Below are 22,799 nucleotides of genomic sequence, written 5' to 3'. Positions count from 1 at the left end.
TATGAGACTATTTGATATTTGTATAAATGATTATTATTTAAATATTCATCTAAATAATTCACTACTCTTTTATTGCATATTCACTAAAACATATTTTCTAAGGCCATATTTTAAATTAGAAATATATTTTATGTTATTTATAAAACTGGAATAACATTTTAATAATTTGTAACTAAATGTTTAATTTCATATGAAATTAAAAACCCATATGGTATTTGCAGATAATTATAGAATGCACCATATTTTAAAATACCTTACATTATATACAGTGCAGTATTAGAAAAACTAAATAATTCAGATGGTTTCAAATGATTAATTTCAATTTCCAAAGTTTATATAATAAAGCCATGTTAACAGGATGATGATTCCAATATAATACTGGCAGTAGCTTTTATAGATATTTCATTGAAAATATTAAACAAGTACTAGTTGATTACATCTGCATTGTATTTTAAAGAATAATATGGAAGAGTGAGTATCAAATACACAGGATCATTACTTGTATTTGTAGTCTCATTTCTATTATTTAGAAGTAATAATATATTTAATTGTTATTAACTGTGGAAATGTATCTCATAAAATTTTAAATAATTTTATAATTTATTTTTTTCTATACTTTGTTATTTCCTCTATTATATTTCTGTAAAGAAAGTTGATGTTAAATTCTTTTTATGTCTTAACTAATTTTCATCTAATATATATTAATTGTACTAGGGGATGTTCACATATTATTTAAAATATTAATTACTATTTATTTTAAATATTTGAACATACATATACACACATTATTCATTATTTTATTTGCTGTAAGAGTTTGATTGCTGCTATGAATAAGAAAATTCGGGTTATTCTAATATTTCTCTGGCTAAATCTGATATAAATTTATTAAATTAGGATAATAATCTTAATTTTGCTATATCTAAATAGAATAAATTTTATCATTTCAAATAAATAAATGAATAATAAAATAATAGTAAGGAAATTTAAAAGATAAAAGAATTTTATTTATAAATATTTTTACTAATTCTATTGCCTAATTTTCAAAAATTAATTGTAATGATTATTTTAATGATATGAACAATTTGCAATTGTTTGCACCAATATAATTTATATTAATTTTTTATATGTTTGCTAAGTAATATTAATAAAGATTCAAATTTATAAAAGTCAGGCAAACAAATGGATGTTTTTTAAGAACTTGAAAGACAAATAAATGTAATCTCAATAACCTGTATTTTGTTGCAGATTATTGTTCGTTTGAAATTAAACCAAGAAAGATAAAACCAATCAATACCTTTTTTTTAAATACATGAATTTTAAATTTAAAAAAAAGTCAAAGCTTCATAAACTAATTGTTATTATATTTCATTTGCGATTTGTATTTTGTAGTTAAGATCTTTATACAGATTTATATTTAATCTATAATTTTATTTAGTTTGAATGGTATGTATTTATTCTGCTTTATTATTAGATAGTATAATAATATTTGATTTTTTTTTCTTTAAAAAAAATAACTAAAAATTAGAATGTATTTTCCCTTTTCTCCATTTTTCTATTGCATCTCATGATTTCCACTAGCTAGTAGAATTAACTTATACTAATATATCTGTAGATTATATTATGCTGTTGCAGCATTGTATATGTATTGTAAATTTCTAGGCAGTGAAAGTATTTGACTCTATTTTACAAGTTTTGCATGGGAAAGCCATCAAAATATTAAAGAAAAATATTAAATTTGAAAAAATTATGAGGGATAATTTTCTAAGTTAGTGTCTTACCTTTCAAAACTCCGTTGAATTATTTCTTCAAGTAAAAATACAATGAATGTTTAATTAAAAATTCTGGTTTATGTTTCATTTTATTTTTGCATTTCAGGCCTACTGTTTATGTTGGACATACTTTACATGGCTTCTATGCTATAACCTCTCTAGTAGATGATAAGCAATTAATAATTCCTGTAAGTACATTTTTGGAATATATAAATTTATAATTGATTATAACTAATTTTTTAAATGTCATTTAGAAATTCAAAAATTTTACGGATTCTATTTATTATTTTATTGCTAATTTTTCCCCTTTCCATAGGAGATTTCTGAAATTCTGTATTTTATATTCAAAAAATCGAGCTTTTAGTTTTCAATTTTGCATTTTAGTTAAAGAAGCTCTTTTGCATCAAGTAGAGTAGAGTAGAACTGTTATTCTTTCACTATGAGACTGTTCCTCCTTGCTTACCCTTTTTGTAACAGAGTTGTTTTTTTAAAATTATGATCGTATAAGCATAAGATTAAAAAAGTTATAAATAAATTTCTTATTTGAATTTTGACTAATAACAAACTTGCTGGATTTCAAATATAAATATTAATGTATTGAGAAAATTGGTTATGATTCTGTATGGACTTTTCTTTTGTTTTGCATAAATAAAATTTCTAAACTTAATTTGAAATTTTCAGCCATTTTTATGTATTGAGAATATAAAATATAAATAAAATGCTTTTGATCAAGATAAACAGCTGAGAAATGTTACAAAATATTTTAAGTTGACTAACTTTTTTTATCATAAATTTGCTGTATATGTTTTTTTTTTCTTTCTTTTTAAATATTCAAGATGCACATGAGAAAGCCACTTCTTTTGGAAGGGCCTAATGCGACTGTAACCATTCCACATGACACTATAACAGAGACTATCGAAGAATTTGTTCGTAATAACCATAGCAGAATGAATGGAAGAGTAGATGACTTTTTGATAGGTATATTTATTTCCTGTAATATTTATTGATGTACTTTTTATTAGGGGAATAAATGTCCTAATTTATAATTAGTATATAATATTACCTTATATTTACAGGTATTAAAATGACATTACTTTAACTCTAAACAAGATTAACAATTACTTTTTCTAAAGCTACTTGCTTGGTAGTGAAAGAATTAATTGAAGGATACTTATAATGTTGTTTGGTTATCTGCAATTACAATTCAATGGAATCAAACTTTATATGAATCAGAATACAGTGTGAACTAAAGAATATAACAATAACGTTGACATAACTTTTAATAATCATTCTAATCTTGATTATAGTGCATATCCATTATAAAAAAAGTATCTAAAATAATGTGATAAAATAATAAAAAAATATATAATGCATATAATAAAGAATATCTTTTGAGGCATTAAATTAAAACTAATAATTGAAATTCACCAGTATTACAAACCAGAGAGAAAAATTTGATTTTAATATCAGGTACAATAACTGATTTGATTTCATATAACTGAAGCATTATGTACTTACTCAATTCTGTTTGCGTTTATTGATAAGGTGAACCTCTCTTAACGAGCATGATTCATTTCGAAATCTTACTTGTAATGTGAAACACTCGTTAAGCAAATCAATTTTTTATATAGGAATCCATGTAAAAAAAGGACAATGTGTTTCATTCTGAAAAAATATTCAAATCAATCAGTAATAATATATTATCTATAATATATGCTTGTTTTAAAAAAAAGAGTCTAAAAATATTTCTTTGTCTAAGCTTCAAAATTTAGTAAAAATGAGTCTCAGCATTATTATTAAATGAATTTGTAAAATGCATAGCTGCTACTTTATTAAGATTGTTCTTCTCAATATACATTGGAATAATTTTCCATGATTTCAGCATCTGCCTTATTTCACTGGAAAGTTGTTGCTCTTCTGAATGTATTATTTCTTCCTTTCCTGACCATATCTTCTCTGCAACTTTTTTTCTGCGGCACAGAATGCAGATCCATAAATTGTTCAATAGTTCTAGCTACATTCTCGCACCAGTTCATTGATGTCATTGTTATCCACCTCCAGCCGCATAATCTTGGCCAGAGCCATAATCTCATCAGTTGAGGTTCCACAGGAATTTGTTACAACTCATGGGAGTCGCATTGGTCAGAGCCATTTATCTAAAACATCTATTATGTAGATATAAGGGTTCTTTCAAAAAAGCATTTAACACAGAATGATACAGACCAAACCTATATCTGAGTTAATTGTCTCCATGCCATCCGTTCTGTGAAACATTGTTCATTCAGTGAGTCATTTTTTAAAATATTTTGTTTTACTCATTATGCAAATCATTGATAAGAGGTACTCATTAAGCAAGGTTTGACTTTATTTATTTAAGATCAGCGCTAATTACATTTCCCCACCATCTACTATTTGCACCATTTCTTTTCTTCTTTAGCACTTAGTCTATTTAACAATAACTATAACTATCTATTAACAATAACTTAGTCTATTTAACAATATCTTATTCATAAGTGTATCCTGCTGTGTAATGCATCCTAAGATAATTAATCACTTCTCTCTGTAGGTCATAGGTGTACACACACACACATACATTAGAATATTCTTAATGCTGAAATATCTTTAACATCTTAAAAGTGAATTGAAAGTATTTGTTTCTGGGACATTTATTTTTAACTTATGAATTGTATTGAATTTGCTCTATAAAATTACCCTTTGCCTTTCCTTTGAAATAGAGGATTGCCTTTTTTTTTTAATCCCTATGTAATAATAATAAAAAAATTGTGTTTTATTTGTTTCACAGAATATTAAAGGCTTATGTATTAAGACTTTTCAGCAATTAACTTATTTTAAAGAAAACATGTTTCATTACATTTGATAATATATGGATAATAGTGAGTTCATAAATAGCCTCATTTTTTTATGAAGTTCTCAACTATATTTTTTACAACAGCCTTAAAACTGACGATCAAAACGGTTTGATTAATATATCTATGGGTGCTAAAAATTCTGTGTCAAATAAAAGGGGTAATGAAAGGAGTGACTTATGCAGGGGTGTTTGTGCTCCGGGGAAACCCCGGAATTCCGGGGATTTTGAACTTCGATACCCGGAAATTCCGGGGATCGTCGTTCAAAAGGAAGTAGGAATAATAATGAATTATTTATTTTGATCTGGGTAATTTTGTTTGCTTTGAAAGCAGAAAACGCAAGGTCAGTGTGTGTGGTGAAAACTTTTCCTTTCTTTCTCAAAAGGCAGTGATAATGCGTGAAAAGGGGGAAAAACTTCTTTTTTGTTCTTTCCTTATTGCGAGTTATGACTCATTCCCCCGGTTCTCGGACATTCTCTTCTGGATTCTTTTCGGCAAGTAGGCGCGGCAGAAAAAAAAAGGGAGAGACTTCGTTCGACCAGATGTGCGATCACGTGACCTGGGTTCAAAGGTCTTAATTTTGCAAAAAAAGTAATTCATTGAACTTTTATAATTAGGTCATTCAATACTTCATAATCGTAATTTTTCATTTCTCCCCCCCCCCCTTCTCGAAACTCCAAAATGTCGGTAGTAAGTCCGTAAAAGTTTCTGGGGATTTTTTGGGGTCCCACAAACACCCCTGCTTATGTTATGACTTAGCAATTTAGAGAAATTTTACTGTAATTAATATTCTAATGTGGGCTGCGATTATTATTTGCATTTTAAGTAATCCAAATACTATATACTTTTTATTAATATGGATTTTATTGATTTAATATTGATATTTTTGTTTAGGGCATTATGAAATACCAGACTATGCAACTCCTGCCTTTTCCCCTTTGTTACAAATAGCTGCAATACCAGACCTTCCTTTTGCTCCTTCAAGACCAACATACACCCCAAAAATTATTACTGAAAAAATAAATGACTCTATTGTATCATATTGTTTAATTGAAGGATTGATGCCATTCTTGGAGAAATCTGATTATGGAAAGTCAAAGCAGGCATTGCTTTCTGTTGATGCTGAAACTTCAACTGACGACCTTTATCAAAGAAATATATTTTTATCTTGGCCATTTATTCTGCTATATTTTCTACTTTTTGGAACTGTTTTGAGCATAGTGGTATACTTTTATATTCAGGTAAGTCCTAGTTATTATTCTATTTAGTGTATTAGATATATAATATAGTTTATTAGGTAACATCTTTCAATATAAATGTTGTTTTAAAGAAAACAGTTAAAGAACATTTTTATTTAACTTGAAAATAAAATAAGCAGTTTAGCTATCACTTTGCGAAAATTTAATCAATAGAATTATCTTTGCCATTTATAGTAAATAATTAAAATGAATGCATATTTCTTTTCCAAGAGTGCAATACTAATTTAATAAAATAATTAATTTAAAGAGAGTTTTCAGTCTTCTAGATATGAGTTGCACTCAGTTATCATTTGCATCATTTTGGCTTCTGATATAATTTTTCAAAGGAATAGCATTTTATTACAAGCTACAAGGCTTAGTTGGCAATAGGGATTGCAATACTGGACCAAAAGTTCAATACCGGTATTCGGTATTTTTTAGATCTTAATACCGGTATTAGAAATTTTAGGAAAAGAAAGAAAACACGGGTGTCTCTTTGTTTTATTTACCAGTTTTATTAGAGAAAGTAAATATCACAAAAATAATTTGTAGCATATAAATTATAACGGTTTATAAAGAATCACAAAAAAGTAAAGGAACATCTTTATTTCAATCACAAAAAAGTGCTGTTGTTGTTTCTGATCCAAAGTGGTATAGCTGCACTATACCACCTCCATGAAACCAAAGATCTCTAAAAAGTCCAAAAACAATAACGGATCCCTTAAAATCTCAAAAATTGTAAAATTTAAACATTTAAGAATATGATTGGGGGAGGCTTGATCTGCTTGCACCAAGGACATTCAGCAAAGATCCTCCTTCTGTGTTGGAAGATGAGGGATTTGGTGTGTCCACTTAAAAAACGAGACAGAGCCGTTTGCTGTTTTCTAGAGATATTCAGATGGTGACACCAATCAGGACTTTTACCAAAGTACCAAGGGTGAGCAGGTGGGATTCTCCAAAGTGCACTCGACTCCATCTTTTTGATAGAGGAGATTTCAGAATAAGTTACTGTTGCATCACCATGAAGTATGTCTGCTTAGGCAGTCTTAGCTAAATTATCCGCTACCTCATTACAATTTAAACCAACATGTGAGGGGACCCACTGAAAGTGTATAGAGTGTTCAGCAGAGAACCTGGCAGTAATAATGTTTAGATAAACAAAAAAGTGTTAACATCACCACTAAAATAATTATAATTATGTAAATACCGTAAGACATTTTCTATTTCAGTATGCCTTTCTTCTGTGCGATTTTTCAATGTAATATATAATTCTTCAGATAGTGATGTGTGCTGTTCTTTGTGACTGTAAAATGAAATTTATTGTTGCATTTGCTGTTAATAAATTAGAATCTCTCCGACATAATGCCTCAACAGCCAGTTTTAATATTAAGTTTATATTAAGTTATAACAATCTGTTCTGAATATTAATTCAAATTCACTATCTGAAAAATTAATTTGGTGGTTCAAGTCGATTATTGCTTTTTGGATTGGATATCTCAGTTTTAAAAATCGTTCCATCATTAGGAGTAAACTGCTCCAACGTGTTTTGAATCTCCTCCTAAACATCTCCTTTCATCTTTCCTCTCACTCCTATTTTGTCAAAGTAAACGCAAAGTTGTGCGCAAAAGGTGGAGGCTTTAACAATCCATTGTCATTCAGTATTTTATCACTTCTCTTGATTGTACGATGCAACTTTGTATTCACAGTCTAATTAATTTCGCCCGTTAGGAGACATAAAAACAAAAACTTTACTATTTTGCTATGTTGGCGATTCTTGAACAGATAGTGGAGACAATTTAAAAGATTTCTAATAAATATCGAAAAAACGGTATTTAAACTTGTGAATACCGGTATTACAAAATTGTACAAATGGCTCAAAATACCGGTATTCAGTATTCCCGGTATTGCAATCCCTAAATACATCTATTACTCCTAATTGAATTCCATGTGCATAGCACAATTGCTGATTTGCACCAATCAACTTTCCAACTTTTTCATAACTGTTGCTCCATCAGTCGTTATGGATACAATATCTTTTTTCGGGGATAATCCATGTTTTGCTAATTTAGATTTAAGCAATTAATTAAGCCATTAATTAGCTAATTAATTTCGCCCGTTAGGGAAACATAAAAACAAAAACGTATACTATTTTGCTATGTTGGTGGTCCCTGAACTTATAGTGGAGACAGTTTTAAAAATATTACGAAATACCGAAAAACTGGTATTTAAACTTGCGAATACCGGTATTACAAAATTGTACAAATGGCTCAAAATACCAGTATTCGGTATCCCGGTATTGCAATCCCTAGTTGGCAATAATGTAAAGTGATATTCAATGCACTTTTTGTTCTCCAAAGCATAATTTTTTTTTTAAATATCCTGGAATTATGTTGAATTGCAACAAGAATTATGCCTTTTTTAATCACTCACATGTGTCTTTAATTTATTGGTGTATAATAAAGTTATATTCTTTATACATATAGTAAATCATTTCTCTAATTGTAGTTACTCAGTGCTCAATTTATTTATATTTTACCTCATTTTTTTTAAGTAATTGATATGACAGCTCCAATAAATTGTCTCATTCTGATATTTTTTCTTTCATTGACATTGCTTGTAGGGACTGTTCTCAAATATATACTCACGACTTTAGACTGAATGCATAGATTTTCTTCATAAAATTGTTTCATATGTATGACTTCAAATTTTAAATCCACTTTTAAATGAATTCTGTTAAGATTTTCCATCTCTTTGAATAGCAGAATATTTCTTTAAATCCTTCAATATGACATGAAAGAATCATAGTAATTACACTCATGGCATTGTATAATGGCTTTTTAAAAAAAATTATAAACTCATTGTTTTATGCTTGGCTAAGTTATGTTAGTTCTTAAAAGCACTTCATAATTTAGTTAATTCTTCAATTTTTTAAATATATTTGATCTTAATCTACTGACTGACAACCACCTGAGTCTTTATAAAACAACAATGCATGAATGTAGAAATATATATTTTCTACATTCCAGCTATTATTGACAAAATTCGTTGGGTCAACTTTTTATGTTTCATCTAGTTGAATTGTTAAAAAAACAATACACATACATATACAAAAAAAAAAAAGTATTTGCTTTAATTGCAATTTTGAAAGTTTATTTGTTTAAGTGATTTATGAAATGTGAATAGGCATATAAGAATCATTTGGAATGTATATCTTATAAATTTTGCATATTCTAGTTAAATAACTTTTTATTCAGGAAATTTGAAAAATCATTGTATCTTTTTGACAAATTATTTCCTATTTATCACTTATTTTTTGAATAAATTCATTGAACATTAATTGATTACTTTGTGATAGTTTTCATTAAGAAGAATAAGAAGAAATATTGTGATTCCAACATTAAAACAGAATTATTTTATATGTTATTACATAAAATTTTGGATTAAAATACATTTTGCAACATAAATCATAATTTTATTGTTTGATTTGTAATATCTAATTATTTTCTAATTTTTCTTTCTAACTTTTTCCTTTTTCATTTCTAGGCTGGGAAGACTTCAAGCTGCACAGATTATGTTTTAGGTAGTGAAAATTCTTTCATCGTTTTATTAGTTTAGTTTTAAAATTAATATAAAATTTTAAAAATTTGTTTTTAATTCTCTTTTGATGTTTTAATTTTCAGGTTCTGAAGACCTAATTCACGTGGGAAAAATTACTTTTAATCCAGTTAACATACTTGGTCATGGTTGTTATGGAACATTTGTATACAAGTAATTGAAATTTCATGATATTTTATCTCAAAAGAGATTTTCATTAATGCATTTGTCATATAATTAAATTTTTGTAATTAAATATATAAGTTTATAATGGTCAAGTTACTTTTATTTATATTTAAGAATAATCTATTTTTAATATATATGCCACTTTTGCCTTTCAGAGGAACATTTGAAAATAGATCTGTTGCAGTGAAAAGAATTTTACCTGAATGTTTCAGTGTTGCTAATCGGGAAGTGGATATGCTGCAAGAATCAGATGAGCATCCTAATGTCATAAGATATTTTTGTATGGTATGGTTTGATTTATTAGTCACTTAATTGATGATAATCTATTAATTGAATAATGTTTTTCTAAATGTATATCTTACCGGCAAAGAATGAAATCTGGTATTCTTTAGAATGCCTAAAACTGGCTGGCAATGTATGAAATGATTCTTATTTCACACATATCCTATATTTCACACATATCCTATATATATATATCCTATATTTCACACATATCCTATATATACATATCCTATATTTCACACATATTCTATAGAATGCCAAATGAGAAAATGACAGAGTATGAAATGCATCTCCAATTTATTTCAAATATCACAGAGCACATGACTTTTAACGTGCGCTTTAGGCATCTCTGAAATTTTTTTTCCCACTGCTGCTTTTGGAACTACTGTGCAAGTTCCTATTCCTGACATCAACAAGAGGCAAAGTGATTTGCTTGATAAATTGGCAATTGTAATGAGTGTGACAGAGGATAGTTTCTACTGACTTGGAACTTCTGAAGGAACTTTAAAACAAGTAAATTTGAGATCATACGAACTTCCTTAGAATTGAAAGAACCTAGAACATTCTAAGAACTTGCTTGGAATTGAAAATAATCCTGGCTACAAAATTCCTCTCAGTTGCAATTGCTCAGTCCACAAGAATCAGTCAAGGATTTCTCAAATTTAAGTGTCAAACTGCCAAATATGAAATGTCTTTACTTGAAAAATGTAATGTAATGAAATGGAATTCAAACCTACCATGTTGCAACAAATAGATTGATTTTAATATCTTATTTTTTATATGAAAATTTATTTTCCTTTGATAAAAAAGGTATAAATTTTGTTTTGTACTACTTTCATTTTTCTTAATGTATTTTGAATAAACTTTTTTAATGGAACTTTTATCATTTTTTAGAATAATATTTGTATTTTTGGAGAAAGTACATCATTTATATGATTTTATTAAGGCCTTTTTTTAAAAATTTGCCTAAATAGCATTTGTTATTCTATAGAATGCCTAGGTATTATATACAATTCCTAGAGAAAGTATATAATAATTCTCATTTTTTTATACATCCAGCATTATATACAATGCATAGGCATTTATATAATGCCTAGTTTGTGTTTCTGTACTTTATTTGGTGTTTTATATAAATTGAAGTGAAAGTATTCATTGTCATCATAATTTCATGCAAAGTTCTGTCAAATTCTTTATCATCAAATCTTCGATTCTTTGTTGAATAGGAATAACAAAATATTTCGAAAATTAAATGTGTCATTTTATTATTTTGCACTTGCATAATCAGGTTCAGTTCCCAGGTAAAACTTCAGCATTTTATGTCTTTCTAAAGACATAGTGAGTGGACAGATTAAAAGATTAAAAAATAACAAATATTTTTAATCAGTATATTAAATAGAAAAAATAATTTTCTATCAGAAATCTGGAAATGAGAATATTATACAATTGTTAAGATCGTGCAGATTGTAAATATATAAATAAATCTTAATATATATAAATTACGTGTCACGTTGTTTGTCCGCGATGGACTCCTAAACTACTTAACCGATTTTAATCAAATTTGCACACCGTGTGCAGTTTGATCTAACTTAAAAGATAGGATAGCCCATTTTTTGAATTTTGAATTAGAATTTTAATTATTAATTAAAAACTAACTTTCCCGCCAAAAAAACTTTTCATTTTCCCCATCGCCAAATGAGTCAGGCTTCAGTTTTTTTTCCCAACAGTCATGAGGCTAGGTTTAAGATTTTTCGGCTGATTATTTGAAACGATTCTATTTATTTTCTTAATCTTCGATGCATTTAAAATTAAACATTGTTAATTAATCGATCTTTCAGATTCATTCTTAAGTACTTTTGAATTAAAATAAAATAGTATAAAGGAAATTAAAAATGTCTAATCTGCATAGCGTTACCCCAACTGGCGTAGAAAAACTCACGCATTTGCATTGTGTTCTGATTGTTGACATGACAACCATTATCAACGGATGATTTAAATTATTTTTAGGTTAGTTGCATGTTTTTGTAATTAAATTGTATTTATGTTAGTTATATATTTTTTGTATACGCTTATAGTTTTAAGTACATCGTTTTTTAGTTTTTTTTAACCTGTTTTCGACCGATTAGTTTAAACGATTCGTTTTATTTTCTCAGTGTTTGATGCATTTAAAATTAAACATTGTTAATGAATCGATCTGCTCATGATGAATCTAAGAAAATTTTGTTGACTAATTCTTGAAATATTACATAAATTAGTAAAGATATTCTTTAGTGCCCATAAAGTTTAAACGCCCAGTGTCTGTTTTCAGTAATGATATTGCAAAAAAATACTTTGTTTCAGTAAAAAATATTATTATATTAATTGCAGATTAATCCTTTCCACTTTAATTTATAGTATAAATTCTACGGGAACTAACAGAAAATTAGAGAGATACATATTATGTTATGACTGAAAGCGTTTATAATATTATGAGTGAATTATATAACTATCAAAATTTGAAGTTTTAAAATATTTTGATGAAGAAGCTATTAAAGTAGGAATTGCATAAAATATTTAATTATTAAAATTTTAGCGAACAATAAGATTGGCGAACCGGCTGGTCGCCAAAGGCGGCTAGTATAAAATAAAAAGGAACTATTAACTACAATTCATAGAAGACAAGTTATAAAGTCACAATAAAAATTGTAAAGGGGAAAAAAAATCCTAAACACTTATTATATAGAAATTAGAATACATTATAAATGTGATTCAATTTATTTAAGACTGTTCTGTTTTTTCACCTCATTCTTTTGCTATTTTTATTTTAAATTTTAGATAAAAATATTTTTTTAATGCTTTTGGTGAATGCTTTTTTTATGTAATCATTTTGTGTTATTTAAGTAGGATTGGTAATTGCCTTTTTGTTTGCAATCTTTTGTCCTTTAATAATGGCTCAAATTTAATAATATTTGTAGTTACTTGAAAATAATTCATTTATTTTTCAGTTTCACTTTTTCTAAATTTAAATGCTATTTCATATAGTTATTTGCTTCTGTTATATATTTGCTGTGATTAAAAATTTTTTTTTAGGAACAAGACAAACAGTTTCGATACATTGCTCTTGAACTGTGTGCTGCTACAGTCTGTGATTATGTTGAAGATGAAAATTTTGATCGACTTAATTTAGATCCTATTTCACTTTTAAAACAAGCAGCTTCTGGCCTTGCTCATTTGCATTCCTTAGATATTGGTAATTATATATTACAGATAAATATAATTTTTTGTTATTTTATTTTTATTCATTTCATTTATATATAAAAATTTCTGGTGTTTTATAGTAGACCTTTCTTATCTATGCATTTTATTTGAAGCCCATAATTTATTTTTAGTGCACAGAGATATTAAACCTCACAATGTATTGATATCCATGCCAAATGCAAATGGTGAAGTTAAGGCTCTGATTTCTGATTTTGGAATGTGTAAAAAGTTAGCTGATGGCCGAATATCATTGTCAACAAGATCAGGAGCTGCTGGCACAGAAGGCTGGATTGCTCCAGAAATGTTATCAGGAGAAAAACGAACTGTAAGATTTTTTTTTTTCTCAAAAAGTTATGTATTTTAAAAAAAGTTCACAAAAGTTCAAAAAGTTATGTTTTTTTCTTTTAATTTGTATATATTTATTGTAATCTAATTCATATTCAGATGCTTTAAAAAACTGCTGTAAGGAAATATTATGATGGAAGAATGGGTAATATCAATCTTTATTGTAAGAAATTAAGTCATGGTAAGAGACAATTCATTGTAAAAAAGTACTATATATACAAAACAACATGGTTGCTTTATGACAATTAATGTTTTTTTTTCTAATTATCTTGGGAAATATTTTTAATGGTTATGGCTGTTTTAATATATCAACTTATCAGTAATAAATGTTTTTATTTCAATATTTTTTTTAATTAGAAAGAAATCTTTTTTTTTGTTGTTGTTTGTTTGTACTAAATGAACATTTAAAAAATTTTAATATAAGTAATATTTTGTATAAAACAGTTTGTGAGAAACATTTTTTTTTATTTTAAAATTATGAAATTTAATGCATATCTTTGTATTATCATTGCTTGTTTATTAGATAAATCATTCTTTTCTTGAATGGTTTAATGTTGCATTCTGTCTGTGATCTTTTTCTACTAATTTGCTTTTATTTTGTAAAGTCTTTTGTAAATTCACAAATATATTTTGAATCTTGGTTGAGTAAAATTATGCAATGCCATTAAAACTGTTGCTATAATTTCAAGAGAGGTTTGTTAAGGAGTATGGGTTATAGATCTTTAAGATTGTTTAAATAAAAAGAGGGAATTTTTGTTACCTATAAAGCAAGTTTAATATCATTAGTATAATTTATTATAATTGCTAAGAGTTTTAAGTGCTTTGATAATTTTTCATAGAAATATTTGAAATTTGGTATATTTAGTATTTATCATAATTTTTTTGTTATTTAATAAAAAGTACATATTGAATTATCAATTTAATGTGATTACTAAAAGTTTTGAGTACTTTGATACATTTTTCATAGAAGTATTTGAAATTTGGTGATGATTTTGATGTTATTTATTAGAAAGTATATGTTGAATCATTAATTTTGGTCTAAAATTTCTTTTTTTTTTGTTCCTTTTAGACCTGCTCTGTAGATACCTTCTCTTTAGGATTAGTGTTTTATTATGTTCTGAGTGATGGAAAACATCCATTTGGAGATTCTGTCAGAAGACAAGGGAATATTTTGAATGGAGAATATTCTTTAAATGATTTAGATGAGAAAAGTATGATTTTAAATCTTAATCTCCTAGAATAATTAATATTTTTTTGAATTCAATAGATAGAAAAATCATAGCAAGATGACAAATATCTTGTTGTTTAATTTATATAGATCTTTTTTAGTATTTTTGTGTTTCTCCCTACTTTGGGTGAAAAAAAAAGAAAAAAAAAAAAAAAAAAAAAACCTTTTTTTTTCTTTTTTTTTTGAAAAATGTTTTATTTAATTTTTTTTTCTTGGAGCAAATAGTTTAATCTATTAAAGTTTATAACTTTTATAATTGTGAACTATACATATATGGTTCATTTGTACATTCAATCACTTTTGTCCCGATAAAATATAAAGATATATTAACATAATTAATATGGGTATTAGATTAATGCATGAAAATGTAAAAGAATTGCATGCTTGTGCTGAAATTTTGAAAGACATCATTTTTTCTTTTCTTTTTTCATATAGTAACCATGATTTTCAGCTTTGCAGTTCCAGTTTTATTTTGAGAAGAAAATATTTATGTAATTTATTTCAGTATTATTATGTGATGTTTAATCCATCTGCCATTTTTTCCTCTTTAGAATACCCAGAAGCTTTTTACTTAATTGAGCACATGATAAAAAACAATGCTGCTGAAAGACCTGCCATTTCTGCTATACTAAAGCATCCATTTTTTTGGAACAATGAAAAAACATTGAGCTTTTTCCAAGTAAGATTCTTTATTTAAAATGCTATGTGTTTTTTTTCATTCTTTTTCATATCATATTTTGAAAGTTAACATTATATTTTTCAATTTTATAATTTGAATTTACCAATAAATATTAATTTAAGTTTTACAAAACCAGATTCATAGTTTCTTTTTTTTTTTTATCATTACAATTTCTTCAGGTATATGGAAGAAACATTTTTGATATTCTTTTATCTTCTTTATTTTATTATTCTAGGAATTTCAAAAGTGATTGATATTGTACTTTATGTTAATGGTAAATGCCACTAAAACTGCCATAAATATGTGTAGTTATTTAAAAGAACTGATAAGCATTTTGTTTTCTTTTATTAATGAAAAAATATTTTGAACTTCAAAATAACTAAATTCTATTAAAATGGGGGGAAAAAAAAATCTAATTATAGGATACCAGTGATCGTATTGAAAAAGAGCCTGCTGATAGTGACATTGTGAAAACCTTGGAAAGATTTAATCATTATATTGTTAAGCAAGATTGGAGGGAACATATCACAGTTGAACTCCAAACTGGTGAGTTATTTTTAAATATTATTATTTTGCTTTTTTTCTCATGTATCAATATTTAAAGATGTTGAGAGATCTACTTGCAAGATTAAAAATTTTGAAATATGTAATTTTTATGATAAAAAATATTTGTTTTCTTTTATTAAAAATGTTTTTTGTGGTTTTATTGTGATTTTAAGAATAACTTTAAAAGTTTTGAAGTATATATATTTTTAAAGTTAAAAAATATAAACATTTAATGAGGAACCAATTATGAGTCTTTTAGTGAAAATTCTATCAGATATTTACATTTTATTAAGGTTTTTGAGAAGTTAAGAGAGAAAAAAAAAATGGAGAAATATTTGCATGAAAGAAAATGTCTAGCTCAGAAATTTAGTTTGTCTGTCCATGAATTAAAAAATTTTTATGCAGAAATTTTTAAAATAAAAATTATATAAAAAAATTAAATTATTAAAATTATTTAAAATATTATTTTATTTTAAATTTAAATATTTTTTTTTTTTTACATTTGTTTTTTACATGCTAAGATGTAACATGTAAAAGATAAATTTTGATTTCCATGCCTTTAAATTTCCTTCTTCCGTTTAATGCATTTTAAAATTTTGTTCATCTTTTATTTAAATAAAAGCAAAATTTTCTGAATCTGTTAAATTGTATATTTATTGAATTTAAGTTTTTATGTTTTTATTAATGCATGAGTGAATATTTTATTGGAGTTATTAATTATTCGATTTTCTGCTTGAATTTGGTAAATTATTAGAAGGTTCTGGCCTTCTATCCAACTCTGTCTGATCTCTTGAGAAAAAGTCCAGCTGATTTTGTTCTCCTTATTTCACATTTTTTATAGCTATATAATAAAAAAAAAAAAGAAAAGAACTGAACACTACCATCTTTTGTGCTATTATGAATTTATATTTTTAAACTTTAAAACCAAATAAATTTTTAAAATTTCTTTAGTATTTTACTAAATATGGATAAAATTAGAAAAGAATGATACTAAACTCGGAAACATAGGATTTAACATAAGTCAGAATATGATAAATTTTGGCATGTCTTGTTGTGTGCATATTTATATATGCATATTGATATGTATATTGGGAGAAGGTACATTTGTAATTGTTTTTAATTAATTTGAAATGGATTAGAATATGTTTGCATATATTGTCTACAAATAAAATACATAATTGATTTTTCAAATCACTGTGTACTCTAATCTATTTAATGATTCATTGTGAGTGCATTTGTTGAAGTGTTTGATCTATGATATATTAACTTATTAATAATACTTTTGTTAATTTTAATATAATACTTGTTTTAATACATTCTTGGGGAAACTGAATAACTTTTAATTCATTGTTTAGCATGTTTTGCTGTTTTGTTACTTTTGATCTATTCACTTAGAAAATTGATTGGTTTGGATATGTTAAATAAAATTGAATTTAGAATTTGTTACTGATTAAAAATGGATTATACTTAAACTGATTACATATAACTAACCACTATAGATTGATCGACATATATTGCCACTTTAAAATAAAAATTACGACTCTTCTAGATTTGAGGAAGTTTCGAAGCTATAGAGGAAATTCAGTTCGTGATTTACTACGTGCTATGAGAAATAAAGTAAGTATTTTTTAAATTTTTAGTAAATTATTCTATCAAAGAGAAGACTTACACAAGAGAAAACTTATATTTATTATCTATATAAATTTAGAAAATATTGAATAATTCTTTACAATTTTTAATCATAATAAATTTTAACTAATGTAAAAATTTTCCAAATAATTTACATTTTTTTATATATTTATTTAGCCCTTTACGATTTACATAAATAAGTACAATTTTTTTTTTAAATTTCAATCTGAATATGATAAAGGAAAACAATGTAATTCTATATATTGCACATACAAAAATGTGAATAAATTATAGATAAGTTAGATAAAAGATGGCTTTTCATGTACTGGCAAGCCTTTTCTTTTTTTCTCATTTCATTAAAGGAAAAGGAACTAATGTTTTATATGGCTAGGAATTTGTCTTCATATTATGTTTTATGTAGGCAATTATAATATGATCCTTATGATCCTTTGTAAAGAGGTTTCAAAAACCATGAGATTTCCAATCGTTAAAAAGGAATGGAAACATATTCTGTGATATTCAAGAATTTTTAGCTATTATATTAGCTATTATTTTATTGTATTTATTTTTGATGTTGGGTGTTTTTTATGTTATATGAAATGTTATATAATAATTACAGAGTGTTGTGTTATTTGAGGACTGCACTACTTTTCAGAGAAATAATAAGCAACAATTACATGAAATTATGCCAAAAAAAATTAAGCAACAGACAAAATTATAAATGTTAGTCATGTCAAATTATAATATTATTAATTCAGTTCATTAGAGATAAAAAAAAGGGAATAAATATAATTTAATTCATATTTTATTCCCTTTTTATGTAGCTTGGAAATAATAAAGCATTTCTTAAACACATTTTCATAAAATTTATTTTTCAAGAAATTCGTAAAGATTTTCTTCTGTTTTTCACAAATTCCTGCTTGTTAATAGTTTCCTCAATTTTCCTTTGAATTAAAAAATAAAAAGAATTGCATAATATTTTATTTTAATCTGATGTTAATTAAAAAAACTTATTAAATATGAAGAATCACTAATTTTATTTAATTTCCTCATTTACTCATAATTAAGTAAAATATTTTTAATCATTAATTGTGTAACTGTGTTACTTTTTATTGTTTTTGCAAATATTATATTGGAAAATGTAGCTTAAAATATTAAGTATGATTATTTTCTTGCCTTTATATTGTTATTTACATTGTGAACATTTTGTTATAAAAAGGCAGTTATATTTTTAAAAAGTTATGCTTTTCATTAGAATTTATACTGTTGTAGCTACTTATCAAGGTTTATAAATAATTTTGGTTCATTATTTTTGTACAAAATAGAAAATATTTTGATACATCGACTTATAGGTGAGAATTTAAAATTTGAATGTTTTTACTAAAAAGGTTGGTAAATATTTTTAGCTGAGCATTTTCTATGAGTTTTACTGAATCTCCAACTCCCTCCTTTTTTTGCAGAAACATCATTATCGGGAACTTCCTTCAGAACTACAAGAATCATTAGGGGAAATTCCAGATAAATTTGTAACTTATTTCACTTCTCGTTTTCCTAAACTTTTGATCCATACTTATCTCTCCATGCAACAGTTGAAGAAAGAGAATATATTTTCTAAATATTATGATTCAGATGTTGATTTACCGTTGTTAGATCAATATAGCAAGAAAATTCCTCTTCCCCTCTGGAAAATCCAGAAATTAATGAAAGCTACAGAAAATACTTCTCAGTCTGAACAAACTGTTCAGTCTAGTGAAAAACTTTTAGAGAATGAAGTTATTGCAGAAATCAGCATCGAAAATGACAATATCTATGATTCTGAAGCACAACCGAGGAGCGGGAAAGGTTCAAACTTTTTGGACTTACAGGTCCCTTCTGACTTTGTTTCTGGTAATGAAGAAGCAAACATTACTGCTGACAGAAACCAATTCTTTTGTTTATTAAATGACAATAATTTTAAAAGGTCACCTCGGAATGACACAAAAAAGAAAAAACCGAAAAGGAAACAGAAGCAACCTGTAACTATTGAGAATTCAGTATGTCATGAGTCCTCAGAGATATAAAAGAATTTATCTTTCTTATTTATCATGATTATTCTTATTAATTTCTTAATTATTGAAAGACTTGGGCATGGTGCAACTTATGTGTTTATTTATATGTGACCAAGTGTTAATTTTCGTGCATGATTTTCTAATAAATAAAAATTGTTGAAGCCATGGATAGTGTATAAATTCTTCTGGAAGGATCAAGTTTAAAATCAAACATGAATCATATTTAATCTGAATGTCCTAATATTAGGAAATACTGTTACATAATAATATTTACTATTCATTGGCTTTGTTACAACTTGTGTGTAATCTGTGATAAAAAATATTTGTAAAAGAGTAATTTGTAACAACTAATTTGTTGTTATAACAAGTAAGTTATTATGTGGTAATATAGACTGCTTTTAAAAATTGTGTCTGCTGTTTAATTCAAAAGCAGTTTGGTATACTAGTCTATGTTTTGTTGAAAATCTTGTTATGAATTTGTGATTATTTTGTTCAGAATTGTCTTTTTCATTTTAAAAAGATTTTTTTTTTCAGCCTTTTTAAAAAATCTGTAAGGAACTAGTAATGTATAATAATATTTAAGTTTTTAAATATTTTCTTATTGATATGTTAAAATGACCCCAGTCTAAATATATTCTGTTGGCTTCACTTTTATCCAGAATGCATCCAAATTTATTGTGGCACATAGTTAATCCAAGTTTGTTATCAGTTGCATACTTAGATTTGCATTTCTAGGTCTCTGTCAATCATTTGCAAATTTGTCTTAGTTCAAATTCTAGACTTTTATAATAATCATCACATTTCATTTGCTGGCATAATTGCATGATCTCAGTGTAGAACTTTAGACTATCTAAAATAATTTTAAACTGAAAGAAAGAAAAAAAAAAAAAAACTGTTTGGTTTTTTCACTTTGAGACCTGTAAAAAGAGCATTTTTTAATGCAGAAATTCTTTTTATGCTGTGATATACATGATACAAAGATTTTTACCACCAATTATTTGTAGCAACCATTATGTCTAGCTTTATGACCATTATGAATGCATAAATACTGTATTATATACAGTATAAATGTTTGATAAGTCATTGTGCATATTGTTTTTATGTATTATGTTTCAATTTTTGGGTTATATTTTTGATTTTCAAACTGTTATTATCATTTTTTTTCTGTGTTTTCCATGTGTATTTTTTATTATACATACATGTATATAATATGATTTATCATTTTTCCATTAAACAACTTTCAGAATGAAACATTTTTTTTCCCCCTTTAACATAAAGAAGCTCATATTATCATTCTTTTTCTAATGAATTCCAGAAATATAATAGCATGTATTTTATGCAAGTATGTATGTATTTCTGATTTAACAATGAAAGGAAAGTATATATTAAAAAGAATGTTGTTTTTGGCACTTAATCTGCTATAAAATATTATACACTATTTTTATGTATTAAATAGTTGAATTTTCGTTTACATTCATGCATTATATGTATTTACTGACTTTATTTGTAATATTTTTGCGTGGTTTTTTGTCATTTATAATTTTATTTTTTCACCATATACTTAAAAAAACAAATCTTTATCTAGAATAAAGTCTAATTAAAAGAAAATATTTTTATGGAATTATTAATGACAACTACAGAAATAGTATAGTAATTTCAAATTGAAACAATTTTTCTGTTCAAATAAATAAATAATTAAAAAAAAAAATTATTTGCATTTATGTGAGTTATTACATTTATTTTTTTATGATCATGACTTTGCCAAAGCAATTTTTATAGTACGATCATATTTCTGTTGTTAGTCGCTTTGTTCATTCAATAGAAAATAATTCTCATTGCAAAGATATTTGTATTTAAACTATATACTCCTGCACAAATCCAATTCTTTACAATTTGAATGAATATTCATATTAAAGATCAGATTGACATTTGAAAGGTATCTCTTTTTAGTTTTTGTTAACAGCAATTTGTTCTAAGTTTCTTTATGATTGGAAGATTACTTGTAAATTTTCTTTTTATAATTAATGTGAAATTGATTTTTAGGAATGAAAGTTATAGGTCATTTTTTCAACACTTGATATAGCATGCAATGAATCTTGTATAAATAAGAAGCTTAGGGATCCTATATGATGATGAACCATATCAAATATAGAACGGATTATGTAGTATTTTGTGGTGTTATTGAAAAACAGTTAAAATGTGCCTTGAATTTTCGCATTCAAATTTCTTTGTTCAGAAAAAGATATTTAAACTTTAAGTGCCTTGGTTTTATTTTAACCATCTAATAACTTTTTTTGTAAATTTTATAACGACAAATATTTGCTTATTATAATCATTTGTTATCAGACATTTACAGTACATTAATCTGTGCCACTTAAATAATTACAATTAATACAAATTATAATGATTTAATTTTCGATTTTATTCTTTTTTACAATACCAGAGTAATCGATATCAAGGATTTGAAGCAAAGTCATATGAATTAAACTGGAAGTAATAAATAGTTAATATGAATTTTTTATATATACAGTGTAACAAAATTTTAAAATATTGTTTCCTTTTGCATTAGTTATCGATATTTCTAATTTCATTTTCATACGTAATTAGAAGAATGCATTTCAATTCTTTCCCCTTTTTACTACTTAAAATTTATCAAAACTGGATGTATTTTTTGAACCACTTAAATCTGAAACCATTTCATGTTACATCAATTTGTTAGAAAATGTAGATAACAAATATATTATACAAAAAAGAAAAAAAAAAGGTAATTTTTATTCAGTAGTATTGTCCTACTTTTCAAATTTATTTTTAAAAGTATGTTTTTGTTACTGTTAAATATGCATCATTATTGCACAAATGCTGGTCATTAATTTTTTTTGTCATAATTTATTTCTACATTCTCTATGTTGATTTTCTTAATGAAAATGAATTAATAACAGTGCTAATCATTCATTGAGAAATAAATAAATGTGCCTTTTGAATTTCATATTATTTTTTTGTAAAGATAATTTAACTAATATTACATTTCTTACTATTATATGTCTCATCTTGGATGATACTTTGCTGCCAATGCATGTTCTCTTAATGTATACATATAGAAATTGTTCATATATGTGATGTTTGATGTATAACTTTTTAGAGATTCATATTTTTG

General features: G+C 25.8%; 1 protein-coding gene across 1 annotated transcript in view; it reads left to right on the top strand.

The window, feature by feature from the left end:
• Nucleotides 1–21,102, top strand: part of LOC129988043 (serine/threonine-protein kinase/endoribonuclease IRE1-like) — a 39,831-nt gene extending 18,729 nt beyond the window's left edge. The window contains exons 10-22 of the mRNA XM_056096136.1: nt 1,876–1,957; nt 2,606–2,747; nt 5,531–5,877; nt 9,418–9,454; nt 9,555–9,642; nt 9,810–9,939; nt 13,003–13,162; nt 13,302–13,495; nt 14,585–14,726; nt 15,295–15,422; nt 15,845–15,968; nt 17,518–17,585; nt 19,058–21,102. Of these exons, the coding sequence (XP_055952111.1) occupies nt 1,876–1,957; nt 2,606–2,747; nt 5,531–5,877; nt 9,418–9,454; nt 9,555–9,642; nt 9,810–9,939; nt 13,003–13,162; nt 13,302–13,495; nt 14,585–14,726; nt 15,295–15,422; nt 15,845–15,968; nt 17,518–17,585; nt 19,058–19,657 (2,242 nt within the window). The 3' untranslated portion in view covers nt 19,658–21,102. The remainder of the gene's footprint in view (nt 1–1,875; nt 1,958–2,605; nt 2,748–5,530; nt 5,878–9,417; nt 9,455–9,554; nt 9,643–9,809; nt 9,940–13,002; nt 13,163–13,301; nt 13,496–14,584; nt 14,727–15,294; nt 15,423–15,844; nt 15,969–17,517; nt 17,586–19,057) is intronic.
• Nucleotides 21,103–22,799: the final 1,697 nt, after the last annotated feature.

Source organism: Argiope bruennichi, chromosome 10 (assembly GCF_947563725.1).
Source record: "Argiope bruennichi chromosome 10, qqArgBrue1.1, whole genome shotgun sequence".
NCBI classification, from domain to species: domain Eukaryota; kingdom Metazoa; phylum Arthropoda; class Arachnida; order Araneae; family Araneidae; genus Argiope; species Argiope bruennichi.
Note: the sequence above shows the minus strand (reverse complement) of the source record. Positions and strands in the feature narration are given on the sequence as shown.